Below are 27762 nucleotides of genomic sequence, written 5' to 3'. Positions count from 1 at the left end.
GCTGTGCTTGCCGACGTCTGGTGCCTAGAGCCCTCAGACAGGGAGATAGGCTGACATCTAGCACTGAAGGACGCCTGGATGGTGAAACGAATCCACCAGGCTAACATGGCCGATGAAACGGATAAACCCTTCCTGTGACCGTCAGGAAGCCCAAATAAAGTGTCCAACCTTCGGAAGGACACTGTGCTCGATACGTACCTACTCAGAGCTCGAAAGAGATGAGGGAAGGACGATGCCCCTATAACAGTGGGAATACAATACCACATTGGTAACAAGGGAAGGGGATGGCCTGAGGACAGCCTTGCCTTGATGGTAATAAGGAAAAAAAAGTCTGAAAGAACAGAGCGGCAAGCTCTGAAGACTCATCAGGATGACGAGACCGCAGAGAAACAAGGGGAGCGACCTTCCCAGATAGTAAAGTCTGTCCGGATCAAAAAAAAAAAAAAAAAAAAAAAAAAAAGGAGTCTACTGTAAGACCCCCATGACCATTAAGGTCCCAAAAATCTAACGGTATGTGATTGGGAAGAACACAGGTGAAGACTCCCTGCGAGGAAGTCCATATTTGCAGTTTTGTTGCAATAAGACGGAAAAATACTAGTACCGCAAACGGGAAATCCTGACATGGTCAGTGTTGATCTCCCAGGATCACTGGGGCCCTTCCTGCTTCCAAAAAGATCTCGGAAGTAGTGGAAGAGGGGTTGTGGAGATTGGTACCATGAAAGAACAAAGCATTCACTGCGATGACTCTCAGATCTTGAGGCCGAACCATGAACTCGAGTACATTCGCATTCAGTCTGGACGCCTTCCGACCTACATCTGGAGTGCCCCAGTGAAGACAGATCTGATGGAAGACTTCTGGGTGAAGTTCCCACACACTTGAGGAGAAACCCTGACGGCTGCATATGTCTGCGGCCCAGTGTTCTACTCCAGGGATATGTACTGCCGAGATCACCGAATGATAGATCGCGTCCCATCAGAGAATGTGAGGTACCTCGGCCATGGCGCTTGACTATGGGTACCTGCTAGATGGTTGACGTATGGCACAGCCGTGGCATTATCCAATTGAAGTCAGATGGGGTGACCTGCCTGAAGGCAGTGGACCTGCTGTAGGATTAGGCGAACCGTTAGGATCCCCAGAGCAATGATCGGGAGAAGAAGACAGGCATTGGTAATCACTAATAACCATTGGACCAGGAGAAGGCCCTGGATGGGGAAGGAGCTCAGAGACTACCCTTTGAAAGCCTGATTGACTTGCCGAAAACGAGCGGAGCGAAGGAAACGGCTTCCATTGTCGTCACCATGTTTCCTCAGAACCCTCCTAGCGAATCGAGTGAAACGAGGGGATGAGTGATGAAGTGCGCGAGCTCCCTGTTAAAGGGCCACGACCTTGACTCGAGAGAGAATTACCATCCTTCTGGAAGTGTGCAGGATCATCCTTGAAAAGGATCTGTTGGGCTGGAAATGAGGAAAACTTGTCTAAGTTTAGCTGCCAGCCCAGGTGAGAAGGTATCGCAAGTGATATAGACGACTCAGCGTAGTCCTGGAAGAGCGGCTAGAAAGTCGACCAAATAGGGCAGGATGACCTAGCTACTAGGGTGCCAGAGGAACATGACAACTGCCATGACCCTTGCGAACACTCTGGGTGGGGTAGCCAGGCCGAAGGGCAAGGTCGTGACTTGAAAATGCTGTTCGCGAATGGAAAGGCGAAGGAATTTTTTTAGAGGGGAAACATAGGAATGTGAGGGTAAGAATCCCGAATGTCGATGGATGCCAGAAACTCCACCTTTTTCTGTTGAAGTAAAGACTGAGCGGAGGAACTCCATCCGAAAAAGGAGGACCTTGTCAAAGGTTGTTAGAAGTTTGACGTCCAGGATCGGTCTTACTTATCATTCCCCCTTTTTGGAACCAAGATCCCTTAGAACTAGACTGTCCTGGACAACCACTGCTGGTTGGGTCTGTAGAAAAAATACGATCCCTTGTTGGTCTCCCGCTCAGAAGATTTGATTGGCCAGCTGTACTGTCTTCGGGGAAAGGTTACTTGTGTGAATCGAAGTAGTTAAGGTCTCCAACCAGGAGACCATTGCTCAAGCAACCCATGCGGCGGCTAAGGAAGGGTAGAGCGCTGAACCCGAAGCCGCAAGACGTAACGAACCAGATTTGCTATCTGACAGTCCGTGGTATTTTTAATTGATGATACATCGGGCAGGGATACTGGTAGGTATACCACAAGAGATTCTACCCGGTTAGTCTGCCAAGTGGCAGAATACGGGGCTGCATCCAGCAGGTCAGGAAAAAGCCGTCTCTTGTCATCGTCGCTTTCATTTGACGGTGCAGAGTATAAAATTAGGAACCTTTGATCCACCATCCTCTGAATAAGGAAGTGGAGAGGAATCGTCCGCCTTCTTGCATCATCTGCTAAATAGTGGTGATGCAAAGAGGGTGCTCGGACGCCAAAAAGGGTGCATCGGTACATCCCCAGAGTTCTGGTCTCCAGGTGGACAGGGCAGGTTAGGTCTGGATGCAGTAGAGGATACATGGAGGCGACACTCCATGTGCTCATCTGATGATGGTGTGGGGAGATCGGTGCCCATTAAAGGACCCGTCGCCGTTAAAAATCAGACCAGGCATGGCATCCCACGTAGAGGCTTCTGTCCAGTGAATCACTTATCCGGACTGAATGGCAAATGTAGATGGTATAAATAGGCGAGTCCATCCTTATCTGAAGCTCTGGCAAGTCCAGGTCCTAGGCAATATCCGATCCATATTCAGAGCCTTGTTGTCATCAAATCATTGGTGAGGGATCAGGAAATGAAAACTTCCGTTTTCTAGACGCCTGTACGTTTCTAGAATACTTGCGGCCCCTGCTAGCCAACGGCTCCCATGTAGGATAGGGACCATGTATATCGATCCTGCGAGCACTCCGAGCCACAGAGGGTACACGGAGGGATTCAATCTCTTGGTCAGAGAACCATGGATAGCGGTCAGAGACGAAGTCCACTGAGGGGAACTAGGTACTCTGGGATAAGTTGGGATCAGCGGCGGAGGGCTCCTGAGCTCATTTAGGTGACCGGCTTCAGATTGATCATGTGCCCTTAAGACCAGGGAATACTGGTCATGTGCCTTTAGGACCAGGAATACTGGTTATGTGCCTTTAAGACCAGGTAATACTGGTCATGCGCCTTTAAGACCGGGTAATACTGGTCATGTGCCTTTAAGGCCTGGGAATGCTGGTCATATGCCTTTAAGGCCAGGAATACTGGTCATGTGCCTTTAAGACCAGGAATACTGGTCATGCGCCTTTAAGACCGGGTAATACTGGTCATGTGCCTTTAAGGCCAGGGAATACTGGTCATGCGCCTTAAAGACCAGGGAATAATGGTCATGCGCCTTTAAGACGAGGAAATACTGGTCGTGTGCCTTTAAGACAAACTGGTCAGGTACTTCCTTACCCAGGTACTGATGTAGAGTCGTTGTGCCCCTTTAATGCAAAAATTGTCGCACCCTGTGTGAGCCGGCCGGGTGGACCAAGATGGCCACTGGGAGTTGCAGGGTTGATAAAATCTCGCAGAGAACGAGAAGCGCCAATTTGGGGGGCGGAGCCATGGACACAATGTGGGCGGAGCCTCAAGACTTCCGTAACTAGGCCCAAGCCGGGGCCTAAATTTCCGCAGCCGGCGGGCGACACTAGCGGCAGAAATGAGGGGCGTTGTTGCCATGCAAGAAGCGCCACAAAAGCGTGCAGAGCCGCCTTAGTGCGGGTGCTGCTTCCGGGATGCGGCCTGCACATCGGCCGAAGCCGGGGGCTAAGTTTTTGCAGCCGGCCGGAGCGTTACCTCAGGGAGGTGGGCCTCAGGGAGGTGGGCCACAGGGAGGTGGCTGAGGTTGCCTGTCAGCATGTGGATATCCCGCTGCAGATGGATCCACTCACCATCGGTGCGCGTCCCGGCATGGAGCCGCCGCGGATGACTGCAGGTCAGGTATTGCAGCGTGGACGGTGCAGGGATAGAGGGGTAAACCTCAATCCATCATCCCTTTGTTAGGGAGGTGGAGAGGAACCGTCCGCCTCCTTGCGCCATCCGCTTTAACAGTGGTGGGACAGTGGGGGCTGCTCGGACGCCATAGAGAGGGGCCTCTGTACATCCTCGGAGTTCAGCCCCCCCGTGGACAGGGCCAGTTGTGCGGCATAAGGCCTGGCTGGGGAAGAGGGTACGTGGAGGCGACACTCCATGTGGTCGCCTAGTGATGGTGCGGGGAGATCGGTGCCCTTGAAGGGGCCCGTCGCCGCTAAGAATCAGCCCAGGCAGTGGCATCCCACGTCGCAGGAGAGGATACGGAGAGGCGACACTCTCCGTGCTCGCCTGTTGATGGTTCGGGGAAATCAAAACCTTGAAAGGATCCGTTGCCCCATTCGTCCGTGGAAAAAAATGAAATAAAAAATGTAAAAGGTAAAAATAAAATATTAAAGAGCTTTGGGTCTGAATAGCAGACCCGTCCGTGTGCCTCCTACAGAAACTAAGCAAGAACTGGTTAGCTGAGAGCCAGCAGGAGGGTGTACACTGCAGGAGAGGAGCTGAGAGCCAGCAGGAGGGCATATACTGCAGGAGAGGAGCCGAGAGCCAGCAGGAGGGTGTACACTGCAGGGGAGGAGCCGAGAGCCAGCAGGGTGTACACTGCAGGGGAGGAGCCGAGAGCCAGCAGGAGGGTGTACACTGCAGGGGAGGAGCCGAGAGCCAGCAGGAGGGTGTACACTGCAGGGGAGGAGCCGAGAGCCAGCAGGAGGGTGTACACTGCAGGGGAGGAGCCGAGAGCCAGCAGGAGGGTGTACACTGCAGGGGAGGAGCCGAGAGCCAGCAGGAGGGTGTACACTGCAGGGGAGGAGCCGAGAGCCAGCAGGAGGGTGTACACTGCAGGGGAGGAGCCGAGAGCCAGCAGGAGGGTGTACACTGCAGGGGAGGAGCCGAGAGCCAGCAGGAGGGTGTACACTGCAGGGGAGGAGCCGAGAGCCAGCAGGAGGGTGTACACTGCAGGGGAGGAGCCGAGAGCCAGCAGGAGGGTGTACACTGCAGGGGAGGAGCCGAGAGCCAGCAGGAGGGTGTACACTGCAGGGGAGGAGCCGAGAGCCAGCAGGAGGGTGTACACTGCAGGGGAGGAGCCGAGAGCCAGCAGGAGGGTGTACACTGCAGGGGAGGAGCCGAGAGCCAGCAGGAGGGTGTACACTGCAGGGGAGGAGCCGAGAGCCAGCAGGAGGGTGTACACTGCAGGGGAGGAGCCGAGAGCCAGCAGGAGGGTGTACACTGCAGGGGAGGAGCCGAGAGCCAGCAGGAGGGTGTACACTGCAGGGGAGGAGCCGAGAGCCAGCAGGAGGGTGTACACTGCAGGGGAGGAGCCGAGAGCCAGCAGGAGGGTGTACACTGCAGGGGAGGAGCCGAGAGCCAGCAGGAGGGTGTACACTGCAGGGGAGGAGCCGAGAGCCAGCAGGAGGGTGTACACTGCAGGGGAGGAGCCGAGAGCCAGCAGGAGGGTGTACACTGCAGGGGAGGAGCCGAGAGCCAGCAGGAGGGTGTACACTGCAGGGGAAGAGCCGAGAGCCAGCAGGAGGATGTAAACTGCAGGGGAGGAGCCGAGAGCCAGCAGGAGGGTCTATACTGCAGGGGAGGAGCTGAGAGCCAGCAGCAGGGTGTACACTGCAGCGGAGGAGCTGAGAGCCAGCAGGAGGGTGTACACTGCAGGGGAGGAGCTGAGAGCCAGCAGGAGGGTGTACACTGCAGGGGAGGAGCTGAGAGCCAGCAGAAGGGTGTATACTGCAGGGGAGGAGCTGAGAGCCAGCAGGAGGGTGTACACTGCAGGGGAGGAGCTGAGAGCCAGCAGGAGGGTGTACACTGCAGGGGAGGAGCTGAGAGCCAGCAGGAGGGTGTATACTGCAGGGGAGGAGCTGAGAGCCAGCAGGAGGGTCTATACTGCAGGGGAGGAGCTGAGAGCCAGCAGGAGGGTGTATACTGCAGGGGAGGAGCTGAGAGCCAGCAGGAGGGTGTATACTGCAGGGGAGGAGCTGAGAGCCAGCAGGAGGGTGTACACTGCAGGGGAGGAGCTGAGAGCCAGCAGGAGGGTGTATACTGCAGGGGAGGAGCTGAGAGCCAGCAGGAGGGTCTATACTGCAGGGGAGGAGCGAACTGTCCTTATATCACTTAGTGTCAGCCTCCTAGTGGCAGCAGCATACACCCACGGCTGTGTCCCCCAATGAGGCGAAGGAGAAATGGACACTAAATTACATTGCAAAATATCATGGTCATGACTTCAGAGTCCATGAAATGCGAGGTGCAATGTGGCCACCTACCTTCATCGTTGTATCGATATAGGGGTCTTCTTCCCGAGCTGCGGCTGCGCTGCACCTGACTGTGAAACACTGCAAATTGTTACTGCAAAGGGAACATTGGAAAAACTATTATTAGTGACTTCTATGCAGACAATCTGTCAATTCTTATGGTACAGTGTATGATCGCTGTAATTGCACTGTGCAAGTAATGGCTGAATAATACATTCTCCGTCTGCAGAACATCCTAAGCACAGAACATCTCTGGAAGTAGGAATGGTTTTGCATGATAAATTAGCTTTACTATTTTTGGTCTAATTGTCAGTCATTTCACATTTTATGATAGTACATTGCGCTGCATATGAAAAAGATCCTAATACATCTGAAGCGCGATATTACAAACATATCCCTCAGTGAAATTCATGGCTCTTCACCTTCTGGTCTTCATTATTTCTGGCTTTGTAGGTAACCTCTAACATAAAAAATATCAAAGACAGAAACATACTAAGTAAATCAGCAATAGTGCATGGAAATTACACAGGGAACTTGGTTACCAATTTTGATAAAAAAAAAAAAAATGCAAAAGCCATCCCACCACTTCACGGTGACCCTAATAGGGATTGTCCTAACTCGAATATTAAAAACCTTATCGTTTATCAAGTGACATACATGTGGATTAGGGCTGAGAAGGACGGAACCCAGCTAGTAGACACACAGCCATGGGAGACCACATCAATAATGCCCAGCTCAAAACAAAGGCAGGCCACACCTTCATATGCACATGGTGCAACCAGACTGAAAAAACCCGCATGCTGCATGCACACCAGTTTATATCCCAGTTCATTTCTTTTATGTCAAACGGTAAGGTTTTAGTTAGGACCATAACAAGGGTCACCGTGAAATGGTTGAATGGCTTTTGTATTTCTTTTTTTTAATCAAAATTATGTTAACCAAGTACTCTAAAATTTTCATGCACCATTGCTGATCTTTTATTTATTTACTGCAGGGTATTTACTTATTACGTTTCTGTTTTTTTTATGTTCAGTGGCTAGTGTGAACGTGCGCTTACATGATGCATGCACACCAGTTTATATCGCAGTCCATTTCTTTAGTTTTTTTTTTTTTTTTAGTAACCTCTAACATAGCATCAACCACCCTAATCATGGCTGCTCTCCAAAACTGGCTAACCATATGTTATCGCTCTTATTCTTACACTAGATGGTAGCCCGATTCTAACGCATCGGGTATTCTAGAATATGTATGTAATTTATTTATCAAGATTTTAGAATAATACATGATTCGGCCGGCCACGACCAATTAGCGAAGCGTGGTTCAAATCCCACGCCAATTCGCGGCCGGACTGCGCCTGTCGCTGATTGTTCGCGGCCGGCCATGTAGTATTTAGCACAGCCACGTAGTATATAACAGCCCATGTAGTACATCGCACAGCCCACGGAATATATAACAGCCCACATAGTATATAACACAGCCCACGGAGTATATAGCACAGCCCACAGAGAGAACAGCCCACATAGCGTATAACACAGCCACGTAGTTTATAACAGCCCACGAACGCAGTGTATAACACAGCCCACGTAGTGTATAACACAGCCCGCGTAGTGTATAACACAGCCCGCGTAGTATACTGCCCACCCCGCATAGTATACTGCCCACCCCGCATAGTATACTGCCCACCCCGCATAGTATACTGCCCACCCCGCATAGTATACTGCCCACCCCGCATAGTATACTGCACACCCCGCATAGTATACTGCACACCCCGCATAGTATACTGCACACCCCGCATAGTATACTGCACACCCCGCATAGTATACTGCACACCCCGCATAGTATACTGCACACCCCGCATAGTATACTGCACACCCCGCATAGTATACTGCACACCCCGCATAGTATACTGCACACCCCGCATAGTATACTGCACACCCCGCATAGTATACTGCACACCCCGCATAGTATATTGCACACCCCGCATAGTATATTGCACACCCCGCATAGTATATTGCACACCCCGCATAGTATATTGCACACCCCGCATAGTATATTGCACACCCCGCATAGTATATTGCACACCCCGCATAGTATATTGCACACCCCGCATAGTATATTGCACACCCCGCATAGTATATAGCAATGTGGGCACCTTATCCCTGTTAAAAAAAAACAATTAAAATAAAAAATAGTTATATACTAACCTTCAGTTGGCCCCCGGATCCAGGCGAAGCATTTACCGATGCTCCTCGCGTGCTCCGGTCCCAAGAGTGCATTGCGGTCTCGCGAGATGATGATGTAGTGGTATCACGAGACCGCTACGTCATCATCTCGCGAGATCGCAATGCATGGAGCGGTCACCGGAGCGTCGTGAGGAGCGGTAAAGGCCTGTTCTGGATCCGAGGGGCCGACGGACGGTGAGTATATAACTATTTTTTATCTTTTTTAATTAATTTTAACATTAGATCTTTTTACTATTGATGCTGCATAGAAAGCATCAATAGTAAAAAGTTGGTCACACAGGGTTAATAGCAGTGTTAACGGACTGCGTTACACCGCGGCATAACGCGGTCCGTTAACGCTGCCATTAACCCTGTGTGAGCGCTGACTGGAGGGGAGCATGGAGCAGGCACTGACTGCGAAGAGTAAGGAGCGGCCATTTTGCCACCGGACTGTGCCCGTCGCTGATTGGTCGTGGCTGTTTTGCAACAACCAATCAGCGACTTGGGATTTCCGTGGCAGAAAGAAAGACAGACAGAAAGACGGAAGTGACCCTTAGACAATTATATAGTAGATGGAGCATTTTCAATAATGATAAGTTATTATTAGATAATTGTTGAATAAATCAACACCAGGGATAATTTACCCAAAATTGGGCAACAATTATAAGGCTTATCCCATAATAAAGAGTAACTTGGAAAGTTGCCTATATGCCATCATAGAGATAGGGTTAATCACCCTTTAAACTTTATACACCTTAGATAGCTGTTAACTTTGTTAGGCCAGCCATGAAGGTATTTTGTAGGGAGAGGGAAATAAGGAAATAAGGCTACGTTCACATTTGCTTTGTGCGCCGCTGCGTCGGCGAAGCAACGCACAACGCAAATAAAAACGCACCAAAACGCACGCAAAAACGCTGAGTTTTGCGACGCATGCGTCGTTTTTTGCCGAAATTTCGACGCAAAAAAATTGCAACTTGTTGCGTTCTTTGCCCGACGCTTGCGGCAAAAAAAACCCATGCGTCGCCCAACGCAGCACAACGCATGTCCATGCGTCCCCCATGTTAAATATAGGGGCGCATGACGCATGCGACGCCGCTGCGTTTCCCGACGCTGCGTCGGGAAACGCTAATGTGAACGTAGCCTAATCTGCTGCAAAACTGATCTTCCCGGAGAACAAAGGATCAGGCATATCAAAATTCAACATACATGACCTTTCTTTCCCTGGATATCAGGTCTTTTTAAACAATGAGTATAATTGTTTAGATTTTCTTATTAAAACTATTACTGTAGTGCTCTATGGAAAACTACAAACGGCTCATCCAAAACTGAGAAACATTTTAAAGGGAACCTGTCACCCCGTTTTTTGAGATTGAGATATAAATACTGTTAAATAGGGCCTGTGCTGTGCGTTACTATGGTGTATGTAGTGTACCCTGATTCCCCATGTATGCCGAGAAATACATTACCAAAGTCGGCGTTTTCGCCTGTCAATCAGGCTGGTCTGGTCAGGTGGGCGTGTTCACAGCGTTCTTTTCTTCCCCAGGTTTCCGTTGGTGGCGTAGTGGTGTGCGCATGTCCAAGGTCCGGATTCCCTGTGCCCACGTGAAGACACAGCGCGCGATCTGCGCTGTCATTCCTTTCATCGGTGCGGGCGGCCATCTTCCTGGGGCCGCGCGTGCGCAGATGTAGTGCTCTGCTGCACGGGGCTTCAGGAAAATGGCCGCGGGATGCCGCGCGTGCGCAGAAGAGATCGCGGCGGCCATTTTCCCAAAGCCGAGATGCAAACTCGGCTTTCGGAAAATGGCCGCCGCGATCTCTTCTGCGCACGCGCGGCATCCCGCGGCCATTTTCCTGAAGCCCCGTGCAGCAGAGCACTACATCTGCGCACGCGCGGCCCCAGGAAGATGGCCGCCCGCACCGATGAAAGGAATGACAGCGCAGATCGCGCGCTGTGTCTTCACGTGGGCACAGGGAATCCGGACCTTGGACATGCGCACACCACTACGCCACCAACGGAAACCTGGGGAAGAAAAGAACGCTGTGAACACGCCCACCTGACCAGACCAGCCTGATTGACAGGCGAAAACGCCGACTTTGGTAATGTATTTCTCGGCATACATGGGGAATCAGGGTACACTACATACACTATAGTAACGCACAGCGCAGGCCCTATTTAACAGTATTTATATCTCAATCTCAAAAAACGGGGTGACAGGTTCCCTTTAATAAAAGGAATACCTTGTAAGGACGTGTAGGAACTGGGGAGTGAGCACCGCCTGCTGTGACCTCTCTGGATACTGGTAGACCGATATCAGCTCTACAGCACTGACGAGAGTGTACAGGTAGCCAGTGTGTGGCATGGAGAAGAAGCAAAAAAGGCTTGAAACCTCTTTCCAAGAGACTGTGCTTTTGGATTCATTCTTGAGAACACGATTTTCTAGGAGGAAAAAGGGAAAACTCAAATTATTGTCAAAACGGAGGAACCGTGCCATTCACAAATCACTAGAGATCAAATCTAACTACAGGGCTGCCCGGGTATTAATTATAGAACATGACCAAAAGGCCACTAACAAAAAGGTGTTACCTATAGCTCATGAAATAGGTTTTCTTTCTTTTTTTGATGAACACAGAGACCACAAAAATGCACCCAAACTAGCAGGGTTTGGTATCAACTTGGATTAACATCTTTTATATTTTTATTTATATATTTTTTTTACCTGTTTAAAAAAAAATGTAAATATTGAAACGTCTTTATTTTTATCTTGTTTCCCTTGTAACTTTGGTTGGTATATTAGCCCCAGTTACAGGGGAAATGCAACCTGCAGGCCTTGCACATCAGAGCTGTCTGGGTCTCCTGTCCTCCTCTCCAAGCAGCACCTGCTTCTTCTCTATACAGTCACAGTGCGCATGGAGGAAGCTTCATCAGCCCGATCTAAGGCCGGGTTCACACTGCGTTAGCAGCAGCCCGTTCAGCACATACGCTAACGGGCTGCTGTAACGCAAGTGCCGACGTTTACATCGCGCTAGTGCAGATAGAGCTAGCAGATGCTCTATCTGCGCTAGCAGTGACGAACCCGGAAACACTGCAGCCCGCGTCTCAGGGTCCGTCACACAATGACAGCACATCCATAGCGCACGCCCATTGTGGGCGTGCGCTAGCGATGCGTCCGACATTGCTTTCATTGGCGGCGTTAACGGACTACGTTACACCGCGTTGAGCCGCAGTGTAACGTAGTCCATTTAACGGACCACCATAACGCAATGTGAACCTGGCCTAATACTGAATACTCCGCGCATGATAGGAAACTTGCATGCAGCGCTAAAGAGCAAATAGACAATAAGAAACCAATTGTGCCTTCTCTATGGGTCTCTGACAGCTGGATCCCTGCTTTCTTTTAGATGCACTCAGTCTATGGGCGGTCCTGAAGCAGTTTAAAAAAAAAAAAAAAAAAATCAGATGATACCATACTATGTAAGAAAAGAGGGATTTTTGGTTCTTACCGTAAAATCTCTGCCTTCATTGGGGGGACACAGGTAACCATGGGTGTATGCTGCTGTCGCTAGGAGGCTGACACAATGCAAATAAAGAAAAATAACTCCTCCCCGGCAGAATACACCCTCCAACAGGTACTAGGCAACTCAGTTCATGCAAAAGCAAAAGTAGGAACAAGTATAAACAACTCAACCTATGTACCAACCCACAACAACGACACGTTGGCCAATATGGTACAACATAAAGGGAGGGTGCTGTGTCCCCCAATGAAGGCTCCAAGAAAGATTTTACAGTAAGAACCAAAAATCCCTCTTTCTTTCTCGCTTCATTGGGGGACACCGGTAACCATGGGACATCCAAAAGCAGTCCCCAGGGCGGGATAATAAGAATAGAGAACTAGGTCGATCAGTGCGATACCGCCGCCTGCAGTATCTTCCTACCCAGGCCTGTATCCGCAGAAGCCCAAGTATGCACCTTGTAGAATTTCACAAAGGTGTGGATGGACGACCAAGTTGCGGCTTTGCAAACCTGCGAGGCCTTAGCTTGGTGACGAACTGCCCAAGAAGCTCCCACAGCCCGGGTAGAGAGCCCTCACCCCCGGGGGAGGCTGTTTATCTTGAACACGGTATGCCTCCAGGACCGCCGAACGGATCCACCAAGCAATTGTAGACTTAGAGGAGGGGAGCCCCTTCTGACGACCTTTTGAGATGACAAAGGGTCGGACTGACGAAAAGGAGCAATTCTGGCAAGGTAGACTCGGATAGCCCTGACCACATCCAAATTGTGGAGAGATTTCTCCAAAGGATGGACTGGGGAAGGGCACAAAGAAGAAAGGACGATGTCTTCATTGATGTGAAAAGCCGAAATCACCTTTGGCAGAAAAGAAGGAACAGGCCAAAGGACAACTTTGTCCTGATGAAGGACCAGAAAGGGAGAACGACAGGACAACGCCGCCAACTCGGAAAATCTCCTGATCGAGGTGATGGCGACCAAAAAATCTACTTTCCAGAAAAGAAGCGAAAAAGAGATGTCCCGAATCAGTTCAAAAGGCGTCCACAGGAGGGCGCCGAGCACAAGGTTGAGGTCCCAAGGAGCGACCGGAGGATGGTAAGGAGGTGCAACCTGAGCAACCCCCTGAAGGAAGGTTCTCACCTGGGGGAGAGAAGCAAGGTCTCTTTGAAAGAGAATTGACAAGGCAGAAACCTGACCCTTTAACGTGCTCAGGGAGAGGTTCGAATCTAGACCCAACTGAAGAAATCCGCAAAGAGAAGGAAGGGAAAAAACGATAGGGGATAGACCACTGACGTCACACCATCGGAAAAAGGCCTTCAAACATCTATGGTAGATACGGGAAGATGCCGGTTTCCTAGCTCTGATCATGGTTTGTATGACACGTTGAGAAAAACCTGCGTCCTTCAGGATTGCGGCCTCAACGGCCATACCATTAAATTCAGAGACTGAGAACTCGGGTGGAAGAGGGGACCCTGCGATAGAAGATCTGGATGGTCTGGGAGCCTCCAAGGTATGTCCGATAACATGTTCACTAGCTCAGCGTACCAAGCCCTGCAGGGCCAATCTGGAGCTACTAAGAGAACGGGAACCCCCTTTGACTTTATCTTTTTTACGACCCTTGGAAGCAAGGGAAGAGGCGGGAACAGGTAAGGCATCGGAAACTGGGCCCACGAGATCACAAGAGCGTCGCAGCCGACGGACCTCAGATCCCGGGATCTAGCTATGTACTGGGGAACATTGTTGTTTGCTCGGGAGGCCATTAGGTCGATGTCCGGCACGCCAAACATTGGGCAAATCTGGTTAAAGACAGCGGGGAGAAGAGCCCACTCGCCTGACATGAGCCCCTGACAGCTGAGAAAGTCGGCTTCCCAATTGTCCACCCCTGGGATGTGGACAGCTGATATGAAGGGAACGTGGTTCTCCGCCCACCGCAGAATTTTTGCCACCTCCGTCATGACTTGCTTGCTGCGAGTCCCTCCCTGATGGTTTGTAAGCCACAGCTCTGACGTTGTCCGACTGAATGCGGACCGGTTTTCCCGAGAGGAGGGGCTGCCAGCGAAGGAGGGCTAGAAAAATAGCCCTGATTTCCAAGAGATTGATCGGGAGGCGTGCCTCGAGCAGTCCAGCGCCCGTGGGCTGTGAGGTGGAGAAAGACCGCACCCCACCCCTGGAGACTGGCATCGGTGCCACCCCTGGAGACTGGCATCGGTGGTGATGACCTGACAGCGGAGGGGGAGAAACGATCTCCCGCGCAGAATGGAAGTGGATAGCGCCCACCAAGTGAGAGACTGTCTCGAGAGGGAGGCGAAGTGGGCAGTCTAAGGAGAGTGGATTCCTGTCCCAAACTGACAGAAGGGCCAGCTGGAGAGGGCGAGAGTGGAACTGAACATAAGGGACCACTTCCATGGATCAGAACACAAATCAGAATGTGCAGATACGCATCCCGAATGTCCACAGAGCACAGAAATTCTCCCGGTTCCATGGAGGCCATCACCGAGCGCAAGGACTCCATCTTGAAGTGCCGAATCCGGAGGTGGCGGTTCAACTGTTTGAGGTCCAAAATCGGGCGAAGAGAGCCGTCTTTTTTCGGAACTACAAATAGAGGCGAGAAGGGAAGGGAATTGACCGCCTGAAAAAGCCCTGGGACATGGGAGGGCTGTTTGGGAGGGCGGGAGAGGGAAAAAAACGTCTTCCTGGGGGCGACGAAAATTCTATTTTGTAACCTGATGTGCCAATCTCCCTGACCCAGGCGTCGTCGACCACCGATAGCAAAGACTCTGAACAGAAGAAGCCTGCCTCCCACCCTGGAAAGATTTCCAGGTGGGGGTGACCCGTCATTTGGAAGAAAATCTGTGGTCGCGAGAACTGGAAGATTTGGAGGAGCGGCCTTTAGCTCTCCAGTGAGGAGTAGGCCTGAAAGAAGGCTTCCTTCGGTCCTTTTGAGTGGAAGACCGGTCATGCTGAGAGGCACCACCTGAGGAGGTGAAGGAGCAAAAGGAATAGGGTCCCTATCTATTGAAGGGACACCTAGGCTTAGATTGTGGAAGAGAAGTGCTCTTACTGCCCGTGGCGTCCGAGATCATTTGGTCTAGCTGCGGTGCAAAGAGCCTGGATCCCTGGGAAGGCAAACGTGTAAGGGATTTTTTGGAAGCGGGATCTACGTTCCACACCTTCAGCCAGAGGACTCAGCGAATGGCGATAATATTGCTGTTTGCCCTTGCAGAGCAAGCAGCCGCATACAGAGAAGCATTCAGAAGGTACTTTCTAGCCAGTGAAATCTGATCTGCTAAATCCGTTAGCTCCTGTGCGGGAGCCGAAGCTACAATGCCTCTGCGTAGGGTTTTGGCCCAGGATGACACCACTTTCGCCACCCAGGTAGAGGTGAAATTGGGGCAGAGAGAGGTTCCAGAAGCTTCAAAAGCTGATTTGGTTAGAGCCTCAATTTGTCTGTCCGTGGGGTCCTTTAGAGACGCCATGTCAGGAATGGACAGCACGGTCTGGGAGGATAATCTAGACAGGTGGATCTAGTTTAGGAGATTCAGACAATTTGCTAACAAGGTCTGCAGCAAACGGGTAAAAAATGTCTAAACGTTTCCTCCCTGAAAAACGTTTACCAGGGTGTTCCCAGTGTCTAGACGTAGCCTTATCAAATTTCTTAAGAATGGAAAAAACTCTAGAAGGACGCTTCATCCGTTTGAAAGAAACTGAGATGTCCTGAGAGGTTGCCTCTTCCTCCTTAAGCTCAAGCGTTTGAATAATGGCTGAGATAAGGCTGTCAACCATATCCTGTGTTGCGGAAGTCTGATCTGCATCTGAGTCAGAATCTGACTGAGAGGATACATCTGACCCGACGTCCGCCTGCGAAGAGGGCGAACGGGTAGAGAGCAGTATTCCAGCTGACGCAGTTGGATCCGGAGAAGTGGATAAAGAACTAGACAGAAAACGCTTTCTGGTTCTTTTCTCAAGTCTGCCCCTGTGAGGGTCTTGGACAGGTGCGAGCGAATCGCTGTGAGAAGCGTTCGTAGCACTGGTGGCAGAAGTCAGCAGTGGAATACATTCTAGTACCTGAACCAGGGACCGAGTCTGACAGACATTGCAAATGCCCACTCTGGGGGAGGGGGGAGTGTGTTATGACCTGGTGGTTAGGAGCACCCGGAACGACCTGATAGTTAAACTCACACAGGACAAGCTCTGGGATGTGGGAGCTCTGCTGACCGCAGGCCCTAATCCTATCACAACAACTAAAAATAGCCGTGGAGCGTTCCTGACTCTCCCTAGACGCCTCTTCACAGCCTAAGAGCTAACTAGCCCTAGAGATAGAAAATAAAGCCTACCTTGCCTCAGAGAAATTCCCCAAAGGAAAAGGCAGCCCCCCACATATATTGACTGTGAGTAAAGATGAAAGTCACAAACGCAGAAATGAAACAGGTTTCAGCAAAGGGAGGCCAGACTTACTAAACAGACAGAGGATAGGAAAGGTATCTTTGCGGTCAGCACAAAAACTACAAAAGACCACGCAGAGTGTGCAAAAAGACCTCCGCACCGACTAACGGTGCGGAGATGCCACTCTGCATCCCAGAGCTTCCAGCTAGCAAGACAAAATCATGATAACCAGCTGGACAAGGAAACAATCAACAAATAATAACTATCAGGAACTTAGCTTCTGCTGAAGAAGACAGGTCACCAGAAAGATCCAAGAGCGAACTGAACTAATGCAGGAACATTGACAGCTGGCATGGAGTAATGATCTGAGTGGAGTTAAATAGAGCAGCCAACCAAAGGATAAACCACTTCACCTGTGTAAGGAACCTCAGAAGCAGCAGCTTCACTCACAGCCACCAGAGGGAGTCCATAGACAGAACTCACCGAAGTACCATTCAAGACCACAGGAGGGAGTTCGACAACAGAATTCAAAACAGGAGTGCACTCCAAAGTTCGCGATGCACAGGAGGCAGCTGGCCGGGAAAGCGCAGGCTACGAGCGTCTGCTCGTGCAGAGAACGCGCCAAACAATGGGGCGTGGCCGGCTGAAGAGAAACCAAGCGCCCGATAGGCCGGCAGGGAATAGGGGGGTGTGACCCTGAAGATGAGGAACGCATCAGGATCCCTTGATGGCAGAAAGGGTCCTGGGAGATGTGGTCCTCCTTCCCGCACTAGGGGCGAGGTCACCGCAGGTGACCACCGTCTTCCTCTCAGCCCACTCCGAGGAGAGGGTTTGGGGGGGGGGGGGAAAGGCAAGGACTGGCCACTTAAAATAAACATGAACGCCCCAGGGTGACATGAAACAAAGTCCTGCCCAGCGGATCAGAGAGGGTGCGATGTGGGTTACCACACTGCTCTCTCGGTCGCTTTTAAGCGGGTAATCAGTGTGAGAAGAACTGCACCCTGTAACCCCAGAAGTGTATCTGAAACGAAAGGGAAAAAGATTAATAAACACACACAATCCCTGAAAGAAAAAGAAATGCGGATCTGGTGTTAGATCCAGGTCCGCCTCCTACGGACACTAAGCAAAAACTGAGTTGCCTGTCGGAGGGTGTATACTGCCGGGGAAGAGTTACTCCTTTATTTGCATGGTGTCAGCCTCCTAGTGACAGCAGCATACACCCATAGTTACCTGTATTCCCCAATGAAGCAAGAAAGAAAGTTATGTCTTCATTGCATGAAAATTGCAAATTACTATTTTCATGACCTATGCAGAGAATGTGAAATATATATATATATATATATATATATATATATATATATATATATATATATATATATATTTATATATATATATGTTTATGATTTTGTTCTATCCCTCCCCTACTTCCAAGAGTGATACTTTTTTTCTTTCAAAATAGACGTATGGGGACTTATTTTTTATGGGACGAGTTGTAATTTTTGAAGGATTTTACCATATAACACACTGTAAACGGGAAAAAAAATTCCAGTTCCAGCCAGAGGGCTGTCATTTAACTGCATTGGAGAGGATTTGGAGCGGTGTATCAGAAAAACCACTTCTAGTCCCTATGAACATAAGTCTATATAAAATAATACATTATATAAAAAGGAAATGGTGTTAAAATGGTTGAGGTGGTCCGTGATTGGGACAAAAAAAGCAAATGTAGCACTCTTCTAAAACGGTCTCCAGTACTGCAAATCATCCGCACGTTAGGATGATACAACAGTGAACAATGGTCTAAGAGTATGGATTAGCTGGTAGTATGTATGGGCAGTGGTGGCAGGCACAACGTACCCTACTTTAGTTCCAGACTTTGGTCATTGAGGTTTTAAGAGCCTAAAATCCCTGAATGTAACAAACATTTTGGATATCGCATTTTCCAGCAGAGTATTTTATACCTGTCCTATACATAGGAAGCAGCTGTAGAGAATGCAATCTTGTGCTTTCCACACTGAAGCCATCGGCAAAATCTGGTGCAAACCTCCTAAATAACGACAAAGCACAAGATTAGAAATATACACAAACATGTACCCTCAAACTATACGCTGGACCACTATCACAGATTTACTGTTTACAAAGGTAAGAGTATGGTACGTTCTATACAGTAACAACTACAAACCAGACAGGTTATTTAGTGATACTTGGCTGCGGACAATCAGATATCTATTCTATTACCTGTACAGCATATACTTCACATGGCAATGACTGGGGGCATCTAGTCCTGTTGACTCTGGTGTCACCACTATGTTACAAGATTCGCAGTCTTCTCCAATAAGTTCCACAGGCCTTTGACACACAACAAAGTCCTCGCACTCCAACGGGTGGGACGCGGTCACAACCAGACTAGTCTTACCACCTGGGAAAAGCAAATAGTTAGCAAGTGCCTGTTAGATGACATTACTTAAATTCGCAACGGATTGTGTACTTTTGGGTTGTTTGCTACTATTGCCGAGTGTATACAATATTGTGACCATATGTGGAGGAACGCAATAGCAATGGCTGGTCAATAGCCGTGTTATGTAACACAACCATTTCATAGTGCTTTTTCAGGAGATCGCAACACTAAGCATTGGATATCAATGATCAGGCTATTGTTAATAGTCTTGGGCATCAGGCACTGAACGGCAACAATTAGAGATGGACATCAATAGGTTAAATAGTTTACTCCCTTAAATGCCACGGACATAGTGATCATAGGATCTAAGGCGACTTACAGAAGGCAGGGGCTCACTCATTGTGCCAATCGGCCCCACCTAATACAATCTCAGGGGGGGTTCATCTTTTCCTAGGACACCGTAGCGAGTGTTACTGCCGAGAAAAGGACAGGCTTGGTTTTTTCAGGTGTGATCAGGGTTGCTTCTATTTTTTCACATTTTTTCTTTTACTGAACCAGGTAGACTTTCTAAACTTTTTCTTTTTTTATCTATTACCCCTTAATGTATTAGTTAAAAAGAGAAGCTCAGATGTAACTCTGAAGTACTAAGTTTGTTGATCAGTGTTTCATCCATTTTACACGGTTCCCCGCAGACTTTAATGGCAAAACGGAAGAGAATAGGACGTGCCCCAAGTCTCATGGACTGGGCACACAAATCTGTTTTTAAAAACTGCTGCATTTCGGATATCAATGAAACTATGGGTCAGTAATGAGTCTACAGACAGCGCTAGGCCGTGTCACAGATGCCTTAGCCACACCAGAGGTGTCTGGCAGCTGCTCCTCCTTGTCCCCATTCAGAAACTAGCGCGCCGGTGTGTGGAGGCGAGAGATCGGGTGGAAGAGCTAACGGAAGTGCAAGCTTTCTGATGATAGTCATCTGATAAATAAGACCAGCTTAAGCAAAGGATGGTCAAGGATTTATTTTTTTAAGACCCATCAAGAGAGCCGGCAGGGACATGAAGAAAAGTAGTAGGAGATATCCTTACATCTCACAACAAACCTTAAGGTGTCATTCACAAAATCGCAATGTAGTCTTTATAATGTACACATTTATGTGGCCAATACATCCCATTTTTACATCTGCCTGTTTTGAACATATCACCCCCTTAAGGACACCGCTCTCCATTTAACCTATAGTTGTCAGTGGAATCATCATATAGTAATTCCAGTTCATGGTCAACCATGTGCAGTGCAGTCTCTCAGAGGGTATCCTGCCAACATACAAGTGCTTCTCACTAAATTAAAAATATCAAAAAGATAATTTATTTAGTTCTTCAATACAAAAAGTGAAACTCATATAGTCATTACAAACAGAGTGATCTATTACAAGTGTTTGTTTCTGTTAATGTTGATGATTATGGCTTACAGCCAATGAAAACCCAAAAGTCAGTATCTCAGTAAATTAGACTAATTAACACAAATCACCTGCAAAGGCTTTCTAAGCGCTTAAAAAGGTCCCTTTAGTCTGTTTCAGTAGGCTCCAAGATCATGGGGAAGACTGCTGACTTGACAGATGTCCAGAAGGCAGTCAGTGACACTCCACGAGGAGGGTAAGCCACAAAAGGCCATTGCTAAAGAAGCACTAATGCAGTAATTGATGCAAAAGGAGCCCCGACCAAGTACTTTCTACATTTACTGGACATACATTTCAGTAGGCCAACATTTCGGATTTTATAATCATTTTTTAAGCTGGTGTTATGAAGTAGAACATACAAGAATATTGGAGGATAGCGGCGCTGTAACGTTTGACAGGACGGACCGCAGCAGGTGGACCCCTATATCACTTCTAGGGTTAAAGGCTATGAACAATAATAAAAAAATATACACAATAAGTGTATACACACCTGCGCTGTTAGATATATATTAGAATAATCTATAGGTGCATGAACATATACACACATTGATAGCGTTGTTCTGTAATCAGGAGCTGGATTGCTCGAACTCAGGGCGTTTGTTATGTAGAATAATGCACTCTGAAAGAAAAGAACACCTGTATATACTTCTCAGTAAATATCACATCCTTACACCATTATAAAGTTTGAAGGTTACTTAATACCTGTACTTAATATGCGCTAATGCACACAGCGCGGGTGTGTATACACTTATTGTGTATATTTTTTATTGGTGTTATGAAGTATTCTAATTTACTGAGATACTGAATTTGGGGTTTTCACTGGCTGTAAGCCATAATCATCAACATTAACAGAAATAAACACTTGAAATAGGTCACAATGTAATGACTACGGTATATAATATAGAGTTTCACTTTTTGTATTGAAGAACTTAAATCAACTTTTGATGATATTCTAGTTTAGTGAGAAGCACTTGTAGCTCTGGGACGTGTCTACAACAGTTTCTTCAGCGAGGAAAGATTTCATGTAAAGGGTAGGAGCATCTTCCATACTGCGCAGAGCTCATACCAATCAGCAATGGTTTGTGTGTTGGATGGATGAACTGCAGGATGGTAGTGTATACAACTGGCTGACAGAGACAGGGGCGGACATATACCGAATGTGCAGGGAAATGTAGTTTTAGGAGTTAGTACCACCCATTCGGCTATGTGAAGCTAGATGCCCAAAGGAGCAGACAGATGAACAGGGTACAAGAATTAAACTTTATGGTGGGATTAGTCTGTACAATAAGAATGCATTTACTGTGATTTTGAAAAATAATGCAGTTCTGGGCATAACCATTTAGACTGCTAATGAAAAATGAAGAAACACTCAAGAATTGTTCTAGACTCGCAATTGAAAAAACTAACTTCATACCTTTCTCTGGCAATGTTTCATCATCCACAGTCTTCACAAAAGCTCCAGTTCCTTTTGGGGGCTCTGAGCTCACACTGAACACCAAAACTTCCAGATCATTTGAGATGCCAATATGCCAGGAACAGAAGCTCAGCTGACTAGGTACAATGCCACTTATGTGTAAAACCAAGGATCTGTCAAAATCCAGCACTGTTGTATCACGAGCGGCAATATACTTCAGACTGAAGACCATTAGTTTACTTTTGCTGCTGACCAGAAGATCTCCTCGTACAGGACAACAAGAGAGGCATAGGGGGTTTTCAGAGAGAGGAATCTCTATGATTTCCATCTGGTCCTTCGATATTCCACTTTGTAGAGATTCTTCTTGGAGGCCAACCATCCGCACACTGATCCGGTTTCCTGTAGTCTGACATCTCCAATTCACATAGGCTCTCAGGGACAAAATATTGTTTTTCTCTTCAATAGTAACCAGATAGTCTCCTAGGAGGACAGGTTATAATAGATCACATGCAACCAAAACTGGAAGACGCAAGTTATTGAATGTTTAGTGGTTTGGGATGTAGGCATGATTGCCAAGATTACTATCAGGTGATTGCACCCGGGATTCTTTTCCACTGTGTTTTGACCCCTCTGAAAATTGTATTTTCATTGAGGAAAAGGACTAGAAGTCCAGCGCCACCTATTGGAGGCCGCAATCCTAAAAGTCAATATCGACTATCTAACCAGCTGTGCCAAATGACTTAGGATAAAAGCCAAACCAGAATCTCAAGTTGCAGATTTTGGTTTTGATCCTAAGTCATGCGGCACATGTCGTTAGAGAGTCGATATTGACTTAGAATTGCAACCTCCAATAGGTGGCACCAGAGTTCTAGTCCTCTTCCTCTATGAAGAGACAATTTGCATATTTCCCAGAGGAACATTAAAGGACTTAAAAGTCTCCTCACCCTGGCTTGTCAGGACTGACATGTCACTTTCCACAAGGAGAAACGTTACCCCTTTGACCCATGTGTAACACATATACTGTGAATGCTCCCCACTTATGAATTTATTGAAAACCTGCAATGAATGCAATATTGTGACATAAGTAACTTATGGGATGACACAAACAAAAAACATACGGGGTGCAAAGGGGGGTTTATGGCTGCACGAACAAAACCTTTACATCTATAGCATTTTATTTAGTTGCACATTTTCACTCATTTTAATGTGGAGGGTAAAACCCATTGTAAATGCCAATAACACATTTGCAGACATTATATCCGGCTTTGCTCTGCCCTTAGTCGGGCAGATAGAAGTACACGTGCGGGAACACGATGGAGGACACTATGTGGACTATGTACCAACTGGATTGGGGCAGACATACAGCACTCCAGTGTTCTGTAAAATGGCTCTAATGCTGCTGGTTGTACTTTATATGGGGAAAACCTGGTGACTGGTTCCCTTTATAGGGTAATATTCTCACAATATCAAATAGCATAATGGCTTCAAATCCTAAAATAAAGTTGTGAAATGTAATCATTTTCTACATCTGACGTCTCTTCAGGAGGCGATATCTGGAGCAGTGAGAACTTTTAGAAAAGGATATCTGCATGCTGGAGGCTTTAGCCCACGAATACGTCCTGTAGTTCTAGGACAGGTCGCCCACGCACAGTAGATACCGACTATTCTTCAGTAGAGGTATCCGTCTTACTTTACAGGGAGATGGCAAAAGTACAGTTGGGCCGTTCCCATTACATAGGGTGGACATAGGCACTGTGTGTCTGCTCCTATCTTTCCCTCCGACAGAGCAACCCAGCTCTGCACTATGCGGACTCCAGGGACTATTTTATTATAAAAATGGAGCTTTATTAGACAAGTAACACTGGACAGTAGAACTGAACTTTGTTTTACAACAAACACATCAGTGGCTGCAGGTCTCTCAGCTCTGCTGCTTTGTAACAATATTGCAGCCCTGTAGGCCTGTGAGATGGAATCTGAATCCGAGAGGAACCTGCAGATGTGTCCTGCCCCATGATTTGGGAATAAAACAGTATTGTATTTTAGTGCTATACTGTGCCGTTTTGCTGCTATGCAATAAGGGTTGCTCTCTTTAGAAGTTTGTCTTTCCTCTCTCCCTGTCTCTTTGATGTAGCTCTGATGTCAGTAACTCCTCTCATCCTCCCCATTTACTGTCAATCAGCCATCGTAGAAGCCCATGTGTTTGAAGCTCTAGTCAGAAAAGTCTACCTACTGTATGTGAGCAGAGCTACAAGATTTCAGCTGGAAAATAAATGACGGGATCTTCTGGAATCTTCATACGTGCCTCCTGCAGTAGAGTTCAAGCTGATGATACCCGTATCTACTTGTGAATACTGGTTTCAGGAGATGGCTTAGAAACAGTGTCTCATGTGTCCTATACTCTCAGATTAGTTATGGACTCAGAATAAGTTGTGTCGGGTATAATCACACACAGTACTGCAGAGGGTGGCCATTACATGTCACACTGGTAAGTCCACCTTCATGAAAAAAAAAAAAAAAAAATCTCAGCAGGCAGATTCTCATGCAGATCAGTGTCTGGGCCATAGATCTTAACAGCTCATTTACATATACAGTTATATAAAAAGGTGTGTCCCCTTCCTGATTTCCTATTCTTTTGCATGTTTGTTACACTTAAATGTTTCAGATCACTAAGCAAATTTAAATATTACACAAAGATAACAAGAAAAACAAAATGCAGTTTTTAAAAGAAGGTCTTTATTATTAAAGGCCAAAGAGTGCAGCAATGACTCATTCAAGAGGTCACAAAACACCCCACAACAACTTCCAAAGAATCACATGCCTCACTTAAGGTCAGTGTTCATGACTCCACCATAAGAAAGAGACTGGGTAAAAATGTCCTGTATGGCAAAGTTCCAAGAAAAAAAACCATTGCTGAGCAATAAAAAAAAAGGCTTGTCTCAGTTTTGCCAGAAAACATCTTGATAATCCCCAAGACCTTTGGGAGAATATTCTATGTACTGACGAGACAAAACGTAACTTTTTTTGGAAGGTGTAGGTCTCATTACATGTGTTGTAGAAGTAACAGCATTTCAGAAACATCATACCAACAGTAAAATACGGTGGTGGTAGTAGTGTGATGGTTTGGGGCTGTTTTTCTGATTCAGGACCTGGAAGACTTGCTAAGGTAAATGGAACAATGAATTCTGCTGTCTACCAAAAACTCCTGAAGGAGAAAGTCAGGCCTATTTGTGACCTCAAGCTGAGGTGCACTTGGGTTATGCAGCAGAACAATGATCCAAAACACACCAGCAAGTGCACCTCTGAATGGCTTAAGAAAAGCAAAATTATGACTTTGGAGTGGCCAAGTCAAAGTGCGGACCTTAATCCAATTGAGATGTTATGGCTCGTCCTTAAAAATTTTTTGGAAATCCTCCAATGTGGCTAAATTACATCAATTCTGCAAAAATGAGAGGGACAAAATTCCTCCAGAGCATTGGAAAAGACTCATTGCCAGTTATTGCAAATGCTTGATTGCAGCTGTTGATGCGAAGGGTGCCCCAACCAGTTGTTAGGTTTAGGGGGCAATCACTTTTTCACACATGGTCCTGTAGGTTTGGATTTCTTTTTCCCTTAATAATAAAGGCCTTCATTAAAAAACTGCATGTTGTGTTTTCTTGTGTTATCTTTGTCTAATATTTACATTTGTGATCTGAAACATATACAGTACAGACCAAAAGTTTGGGCACACCTCATTTAAAGATTTTTCTGTATTTTCATGACTATGAAAATTGTATATGCACACTGAAGGCATCAAAACTATGAATTAACACATGTGGAATTATTATACTTAACAAAAGTGTGAAACAACTGAAATTATGTCTTATATTCTAGGTTCTTAAAAATAGCCACCTTTTGCTTTGATGACTGCTTTGCACACTCTTGGCATTCTCTTGATAAGCTTCAAGAGGTAGTCACCAGGAATGGCCTTCAACACTCTTGAAGGAGTTCCCAGAGATGCTTAGCACTTGTTGGCCCTTTTGCCTTCACTCTGCGGTCCAGCTCACCCCAAACCATCTCGATTGGGTTCAGGTCTGTTGACTGTGGAGGCCAGGTCATCTGGCGTAGCACCCCATCACTCTCCTTATTGGTCAAATAGCCCTTACACAGCCTGGAGGTGTGTTTGGGGTCATTGTCCTGTTGAAAAAAAAATGATGGTCAAACTAAACGCAAACCGGATGGAACAGCATGCCACTGCAAGATTCTGTGGTAGCCATGCTGGTTCAGTATGCCTTCAATTTTGAATAAATCCCCAACAGTGTCACCAGCAAAACACCCCCACACCTCCATGCTTCACGGTGGGAACCAGGCATGAAGAGTCCATCCGTTCACCTTTTCTGCGTCGCACAAAGACACGGTGGTTGGAACCAAGGTTCTCAAATTTGGACTCATCAGACCAAAGCACAGATTACCACTGGTCTAATGTCCATTCCTTGTGTTCTTTAGCCCAAACAAGTCTCTTCTGCTTGTTGCCTGTCCATGCCCCCCTGTGCTGCTGGCAGACACATGAAACCCCCCCCCCCCCCTGTGCTGCTGGCAGACACATGAACCCCCCCCCCCGTGCTGCTGGCAGACACATGAACCCCCCCCCCCCCCCGTGCTGCTGGCAGACACATGAAGCCCCCCCCCCCTGTGCTGCTGGCAGACACATGAACCCCCCCTGTGCTGCTGGCAGACACATGAACCCCCCCCCCCCCCGTGCTGCTGGCAGACACATGAAACCCCCCCCTGTGCTGCTGGCAGACACATGAAACCCCCCCTGTGCTGCTGGCAGACACATGAAACCCCCCCCCCCCTGTGCTGCTGGCAGACACATGAAACCCCCCCCCCCCTGTGCTGCTGGCAGACACATGAAACCCCCCCCTGTGCTGCTGGCAGACACATGAACCCCCCCCCCCCCCCGTGCTGCTGGCAGACACATGAAACCCCCCCCCCCGTGCTGCTGGCAGACACATGAAACCCCCCTGTGCAGCTGGCAGACACATGCCCCCTGTGGGGGGGGAGAGGGGAAGGAGGGGGGAAGATGCAGGCACATGTAATATTCGCTGCCCCCCTGTGAATCAACTTGGGCAGCTTCAGCACAGAGGTGATGGACAGCAGGTGCAGTGAATATTACATACAAAGCGAGGAGCCAGTACACCGAGGAAATGCAGGAAGCCCGGAACTCCGTCCTGACGTGACGTAAGGGATATCCAAGAAAAGGAAGAAAATGTTCCAGCTTCCAATTAATCACAGCTGTAATAAAGACCGCTTGGTCGAAACGCATCGCTCGCTTTACTATGTGTATGATGCCGTCCCAGGAGTTGTCTCCTCATTTTAATATGTTGGATTAAACTTGTATATTTTAATTGGAAACTGGAACATTTTCTTCCTTTTCTTGCAGTGAATATTACATGAGGCTAATGAGCGGAAGCACAGGACCTCCTGCTGTCTCTGCAGCCAGCCCACTGACACCACTGCAGAGCCGCCCCCCTCCTCTACAGCACAGCACACAGATTCGGATTATAAAACACCCCCCCCCCACAAAAAGTATCTTATAATCCGAAAAAAAGGTTTTTTTCTTGCCATAATACAAATTCTAACAATCTATTCAGTAGGACTATGAGCTGTGTATCCACCAGACTTCTGCACAACACAACTGATGGTCCCAACCCCATTTATAAGGCAAGAAATCCCACTTATTAAACCTGACAGGGCACACCTGTGAAAACCATTTCCAGTGACTACCTCTTGAAGCTCATCAAGAGAATGCCAAGAGTGTGCAAAGCAGTCATCAAAGCAAATGGTGGCTACTTTGAAGAACCTAGAATAGAAGACATATTTTCAGTTGTTTCACACTTTTTTGTTAAGTATAGAATTCCACGTGTTAATTCATAGTTTTGATCATAGTCATGAAAATACAGAAAAATCTTAAAATGAGAAGGTGTCCAAACTTTTGGTCTGTACTGTAAGTGTGACAAACATGCAAAAGAATAGGAAACCGAGAATGGGGAAACACTTTCACACAACTGTAAGAAAAATGTGGATTTCTC

At 47.7% G+C, this 27762-nt stretch overlaps 1 protein-coding gene across 2 annotated transcripts in view; it reads right to left on the bottom strand.

Moving 5' to 3' along the window:
• LOC138638374 (BLOC-2 complex member HPS3-like) overlaps window positions 1-27762 on the bottom strand; it is a 95185-nt gene that overhangs the window by 64934 nt on the left and 2489 nt on the right. Inside the window, exons 1-6 of one of the 2 annotated variants that reach the window (XM_069727610.1) lie at window positions 23925-23943; window positions 21695-22174; window positions 18668-18848; window positions 18391-18476; window positions 10783-10981; window positions 6335-6416 (exon numbers count right to left, since the gene is read on the bottom strand). In XM_069727610.1, coding sequence (XP_069583711.1) covers window positions 6335-6416; window positions 10783-10981; window positions 18391-18476; window positions 18668-18848; window positions 21695-22073 — 927 coding nt within the window. In that variant the 5' untranslated portion in view covers window positions 22074-22174; window positions 23925-23943. Of the gene's footprint in view, window positions 1-6334; window positions 6417-10782; window positions 10982-18390; window positions 18477-18667; window positions 18849-21694; window positions 22175-23924; window positions 23944-27762 lie in introns of those variants that run through there. The other variant, XM_069727609.1, reaches the window with a different exon arrangement.

Source organism: Ranitomeya imitator, chromosome 5, assembly GCF_032444005.1.
Source record: "Ranitomeya imitator isolate aRanImi1 chromosome 5, aRanImi1.pri, whole genome shotgun sequence".
In the NCBI taxonomy this organism is placed as follows: Eukaryota; Metazoa; Chordata; class Amphibia; order Anura; family Dendrobatidae; genus Ranitomeya; species Ranitomeya imitator.
This window is presented reverse-complemented; position numbering and strand designations above follow the sequence as displayed.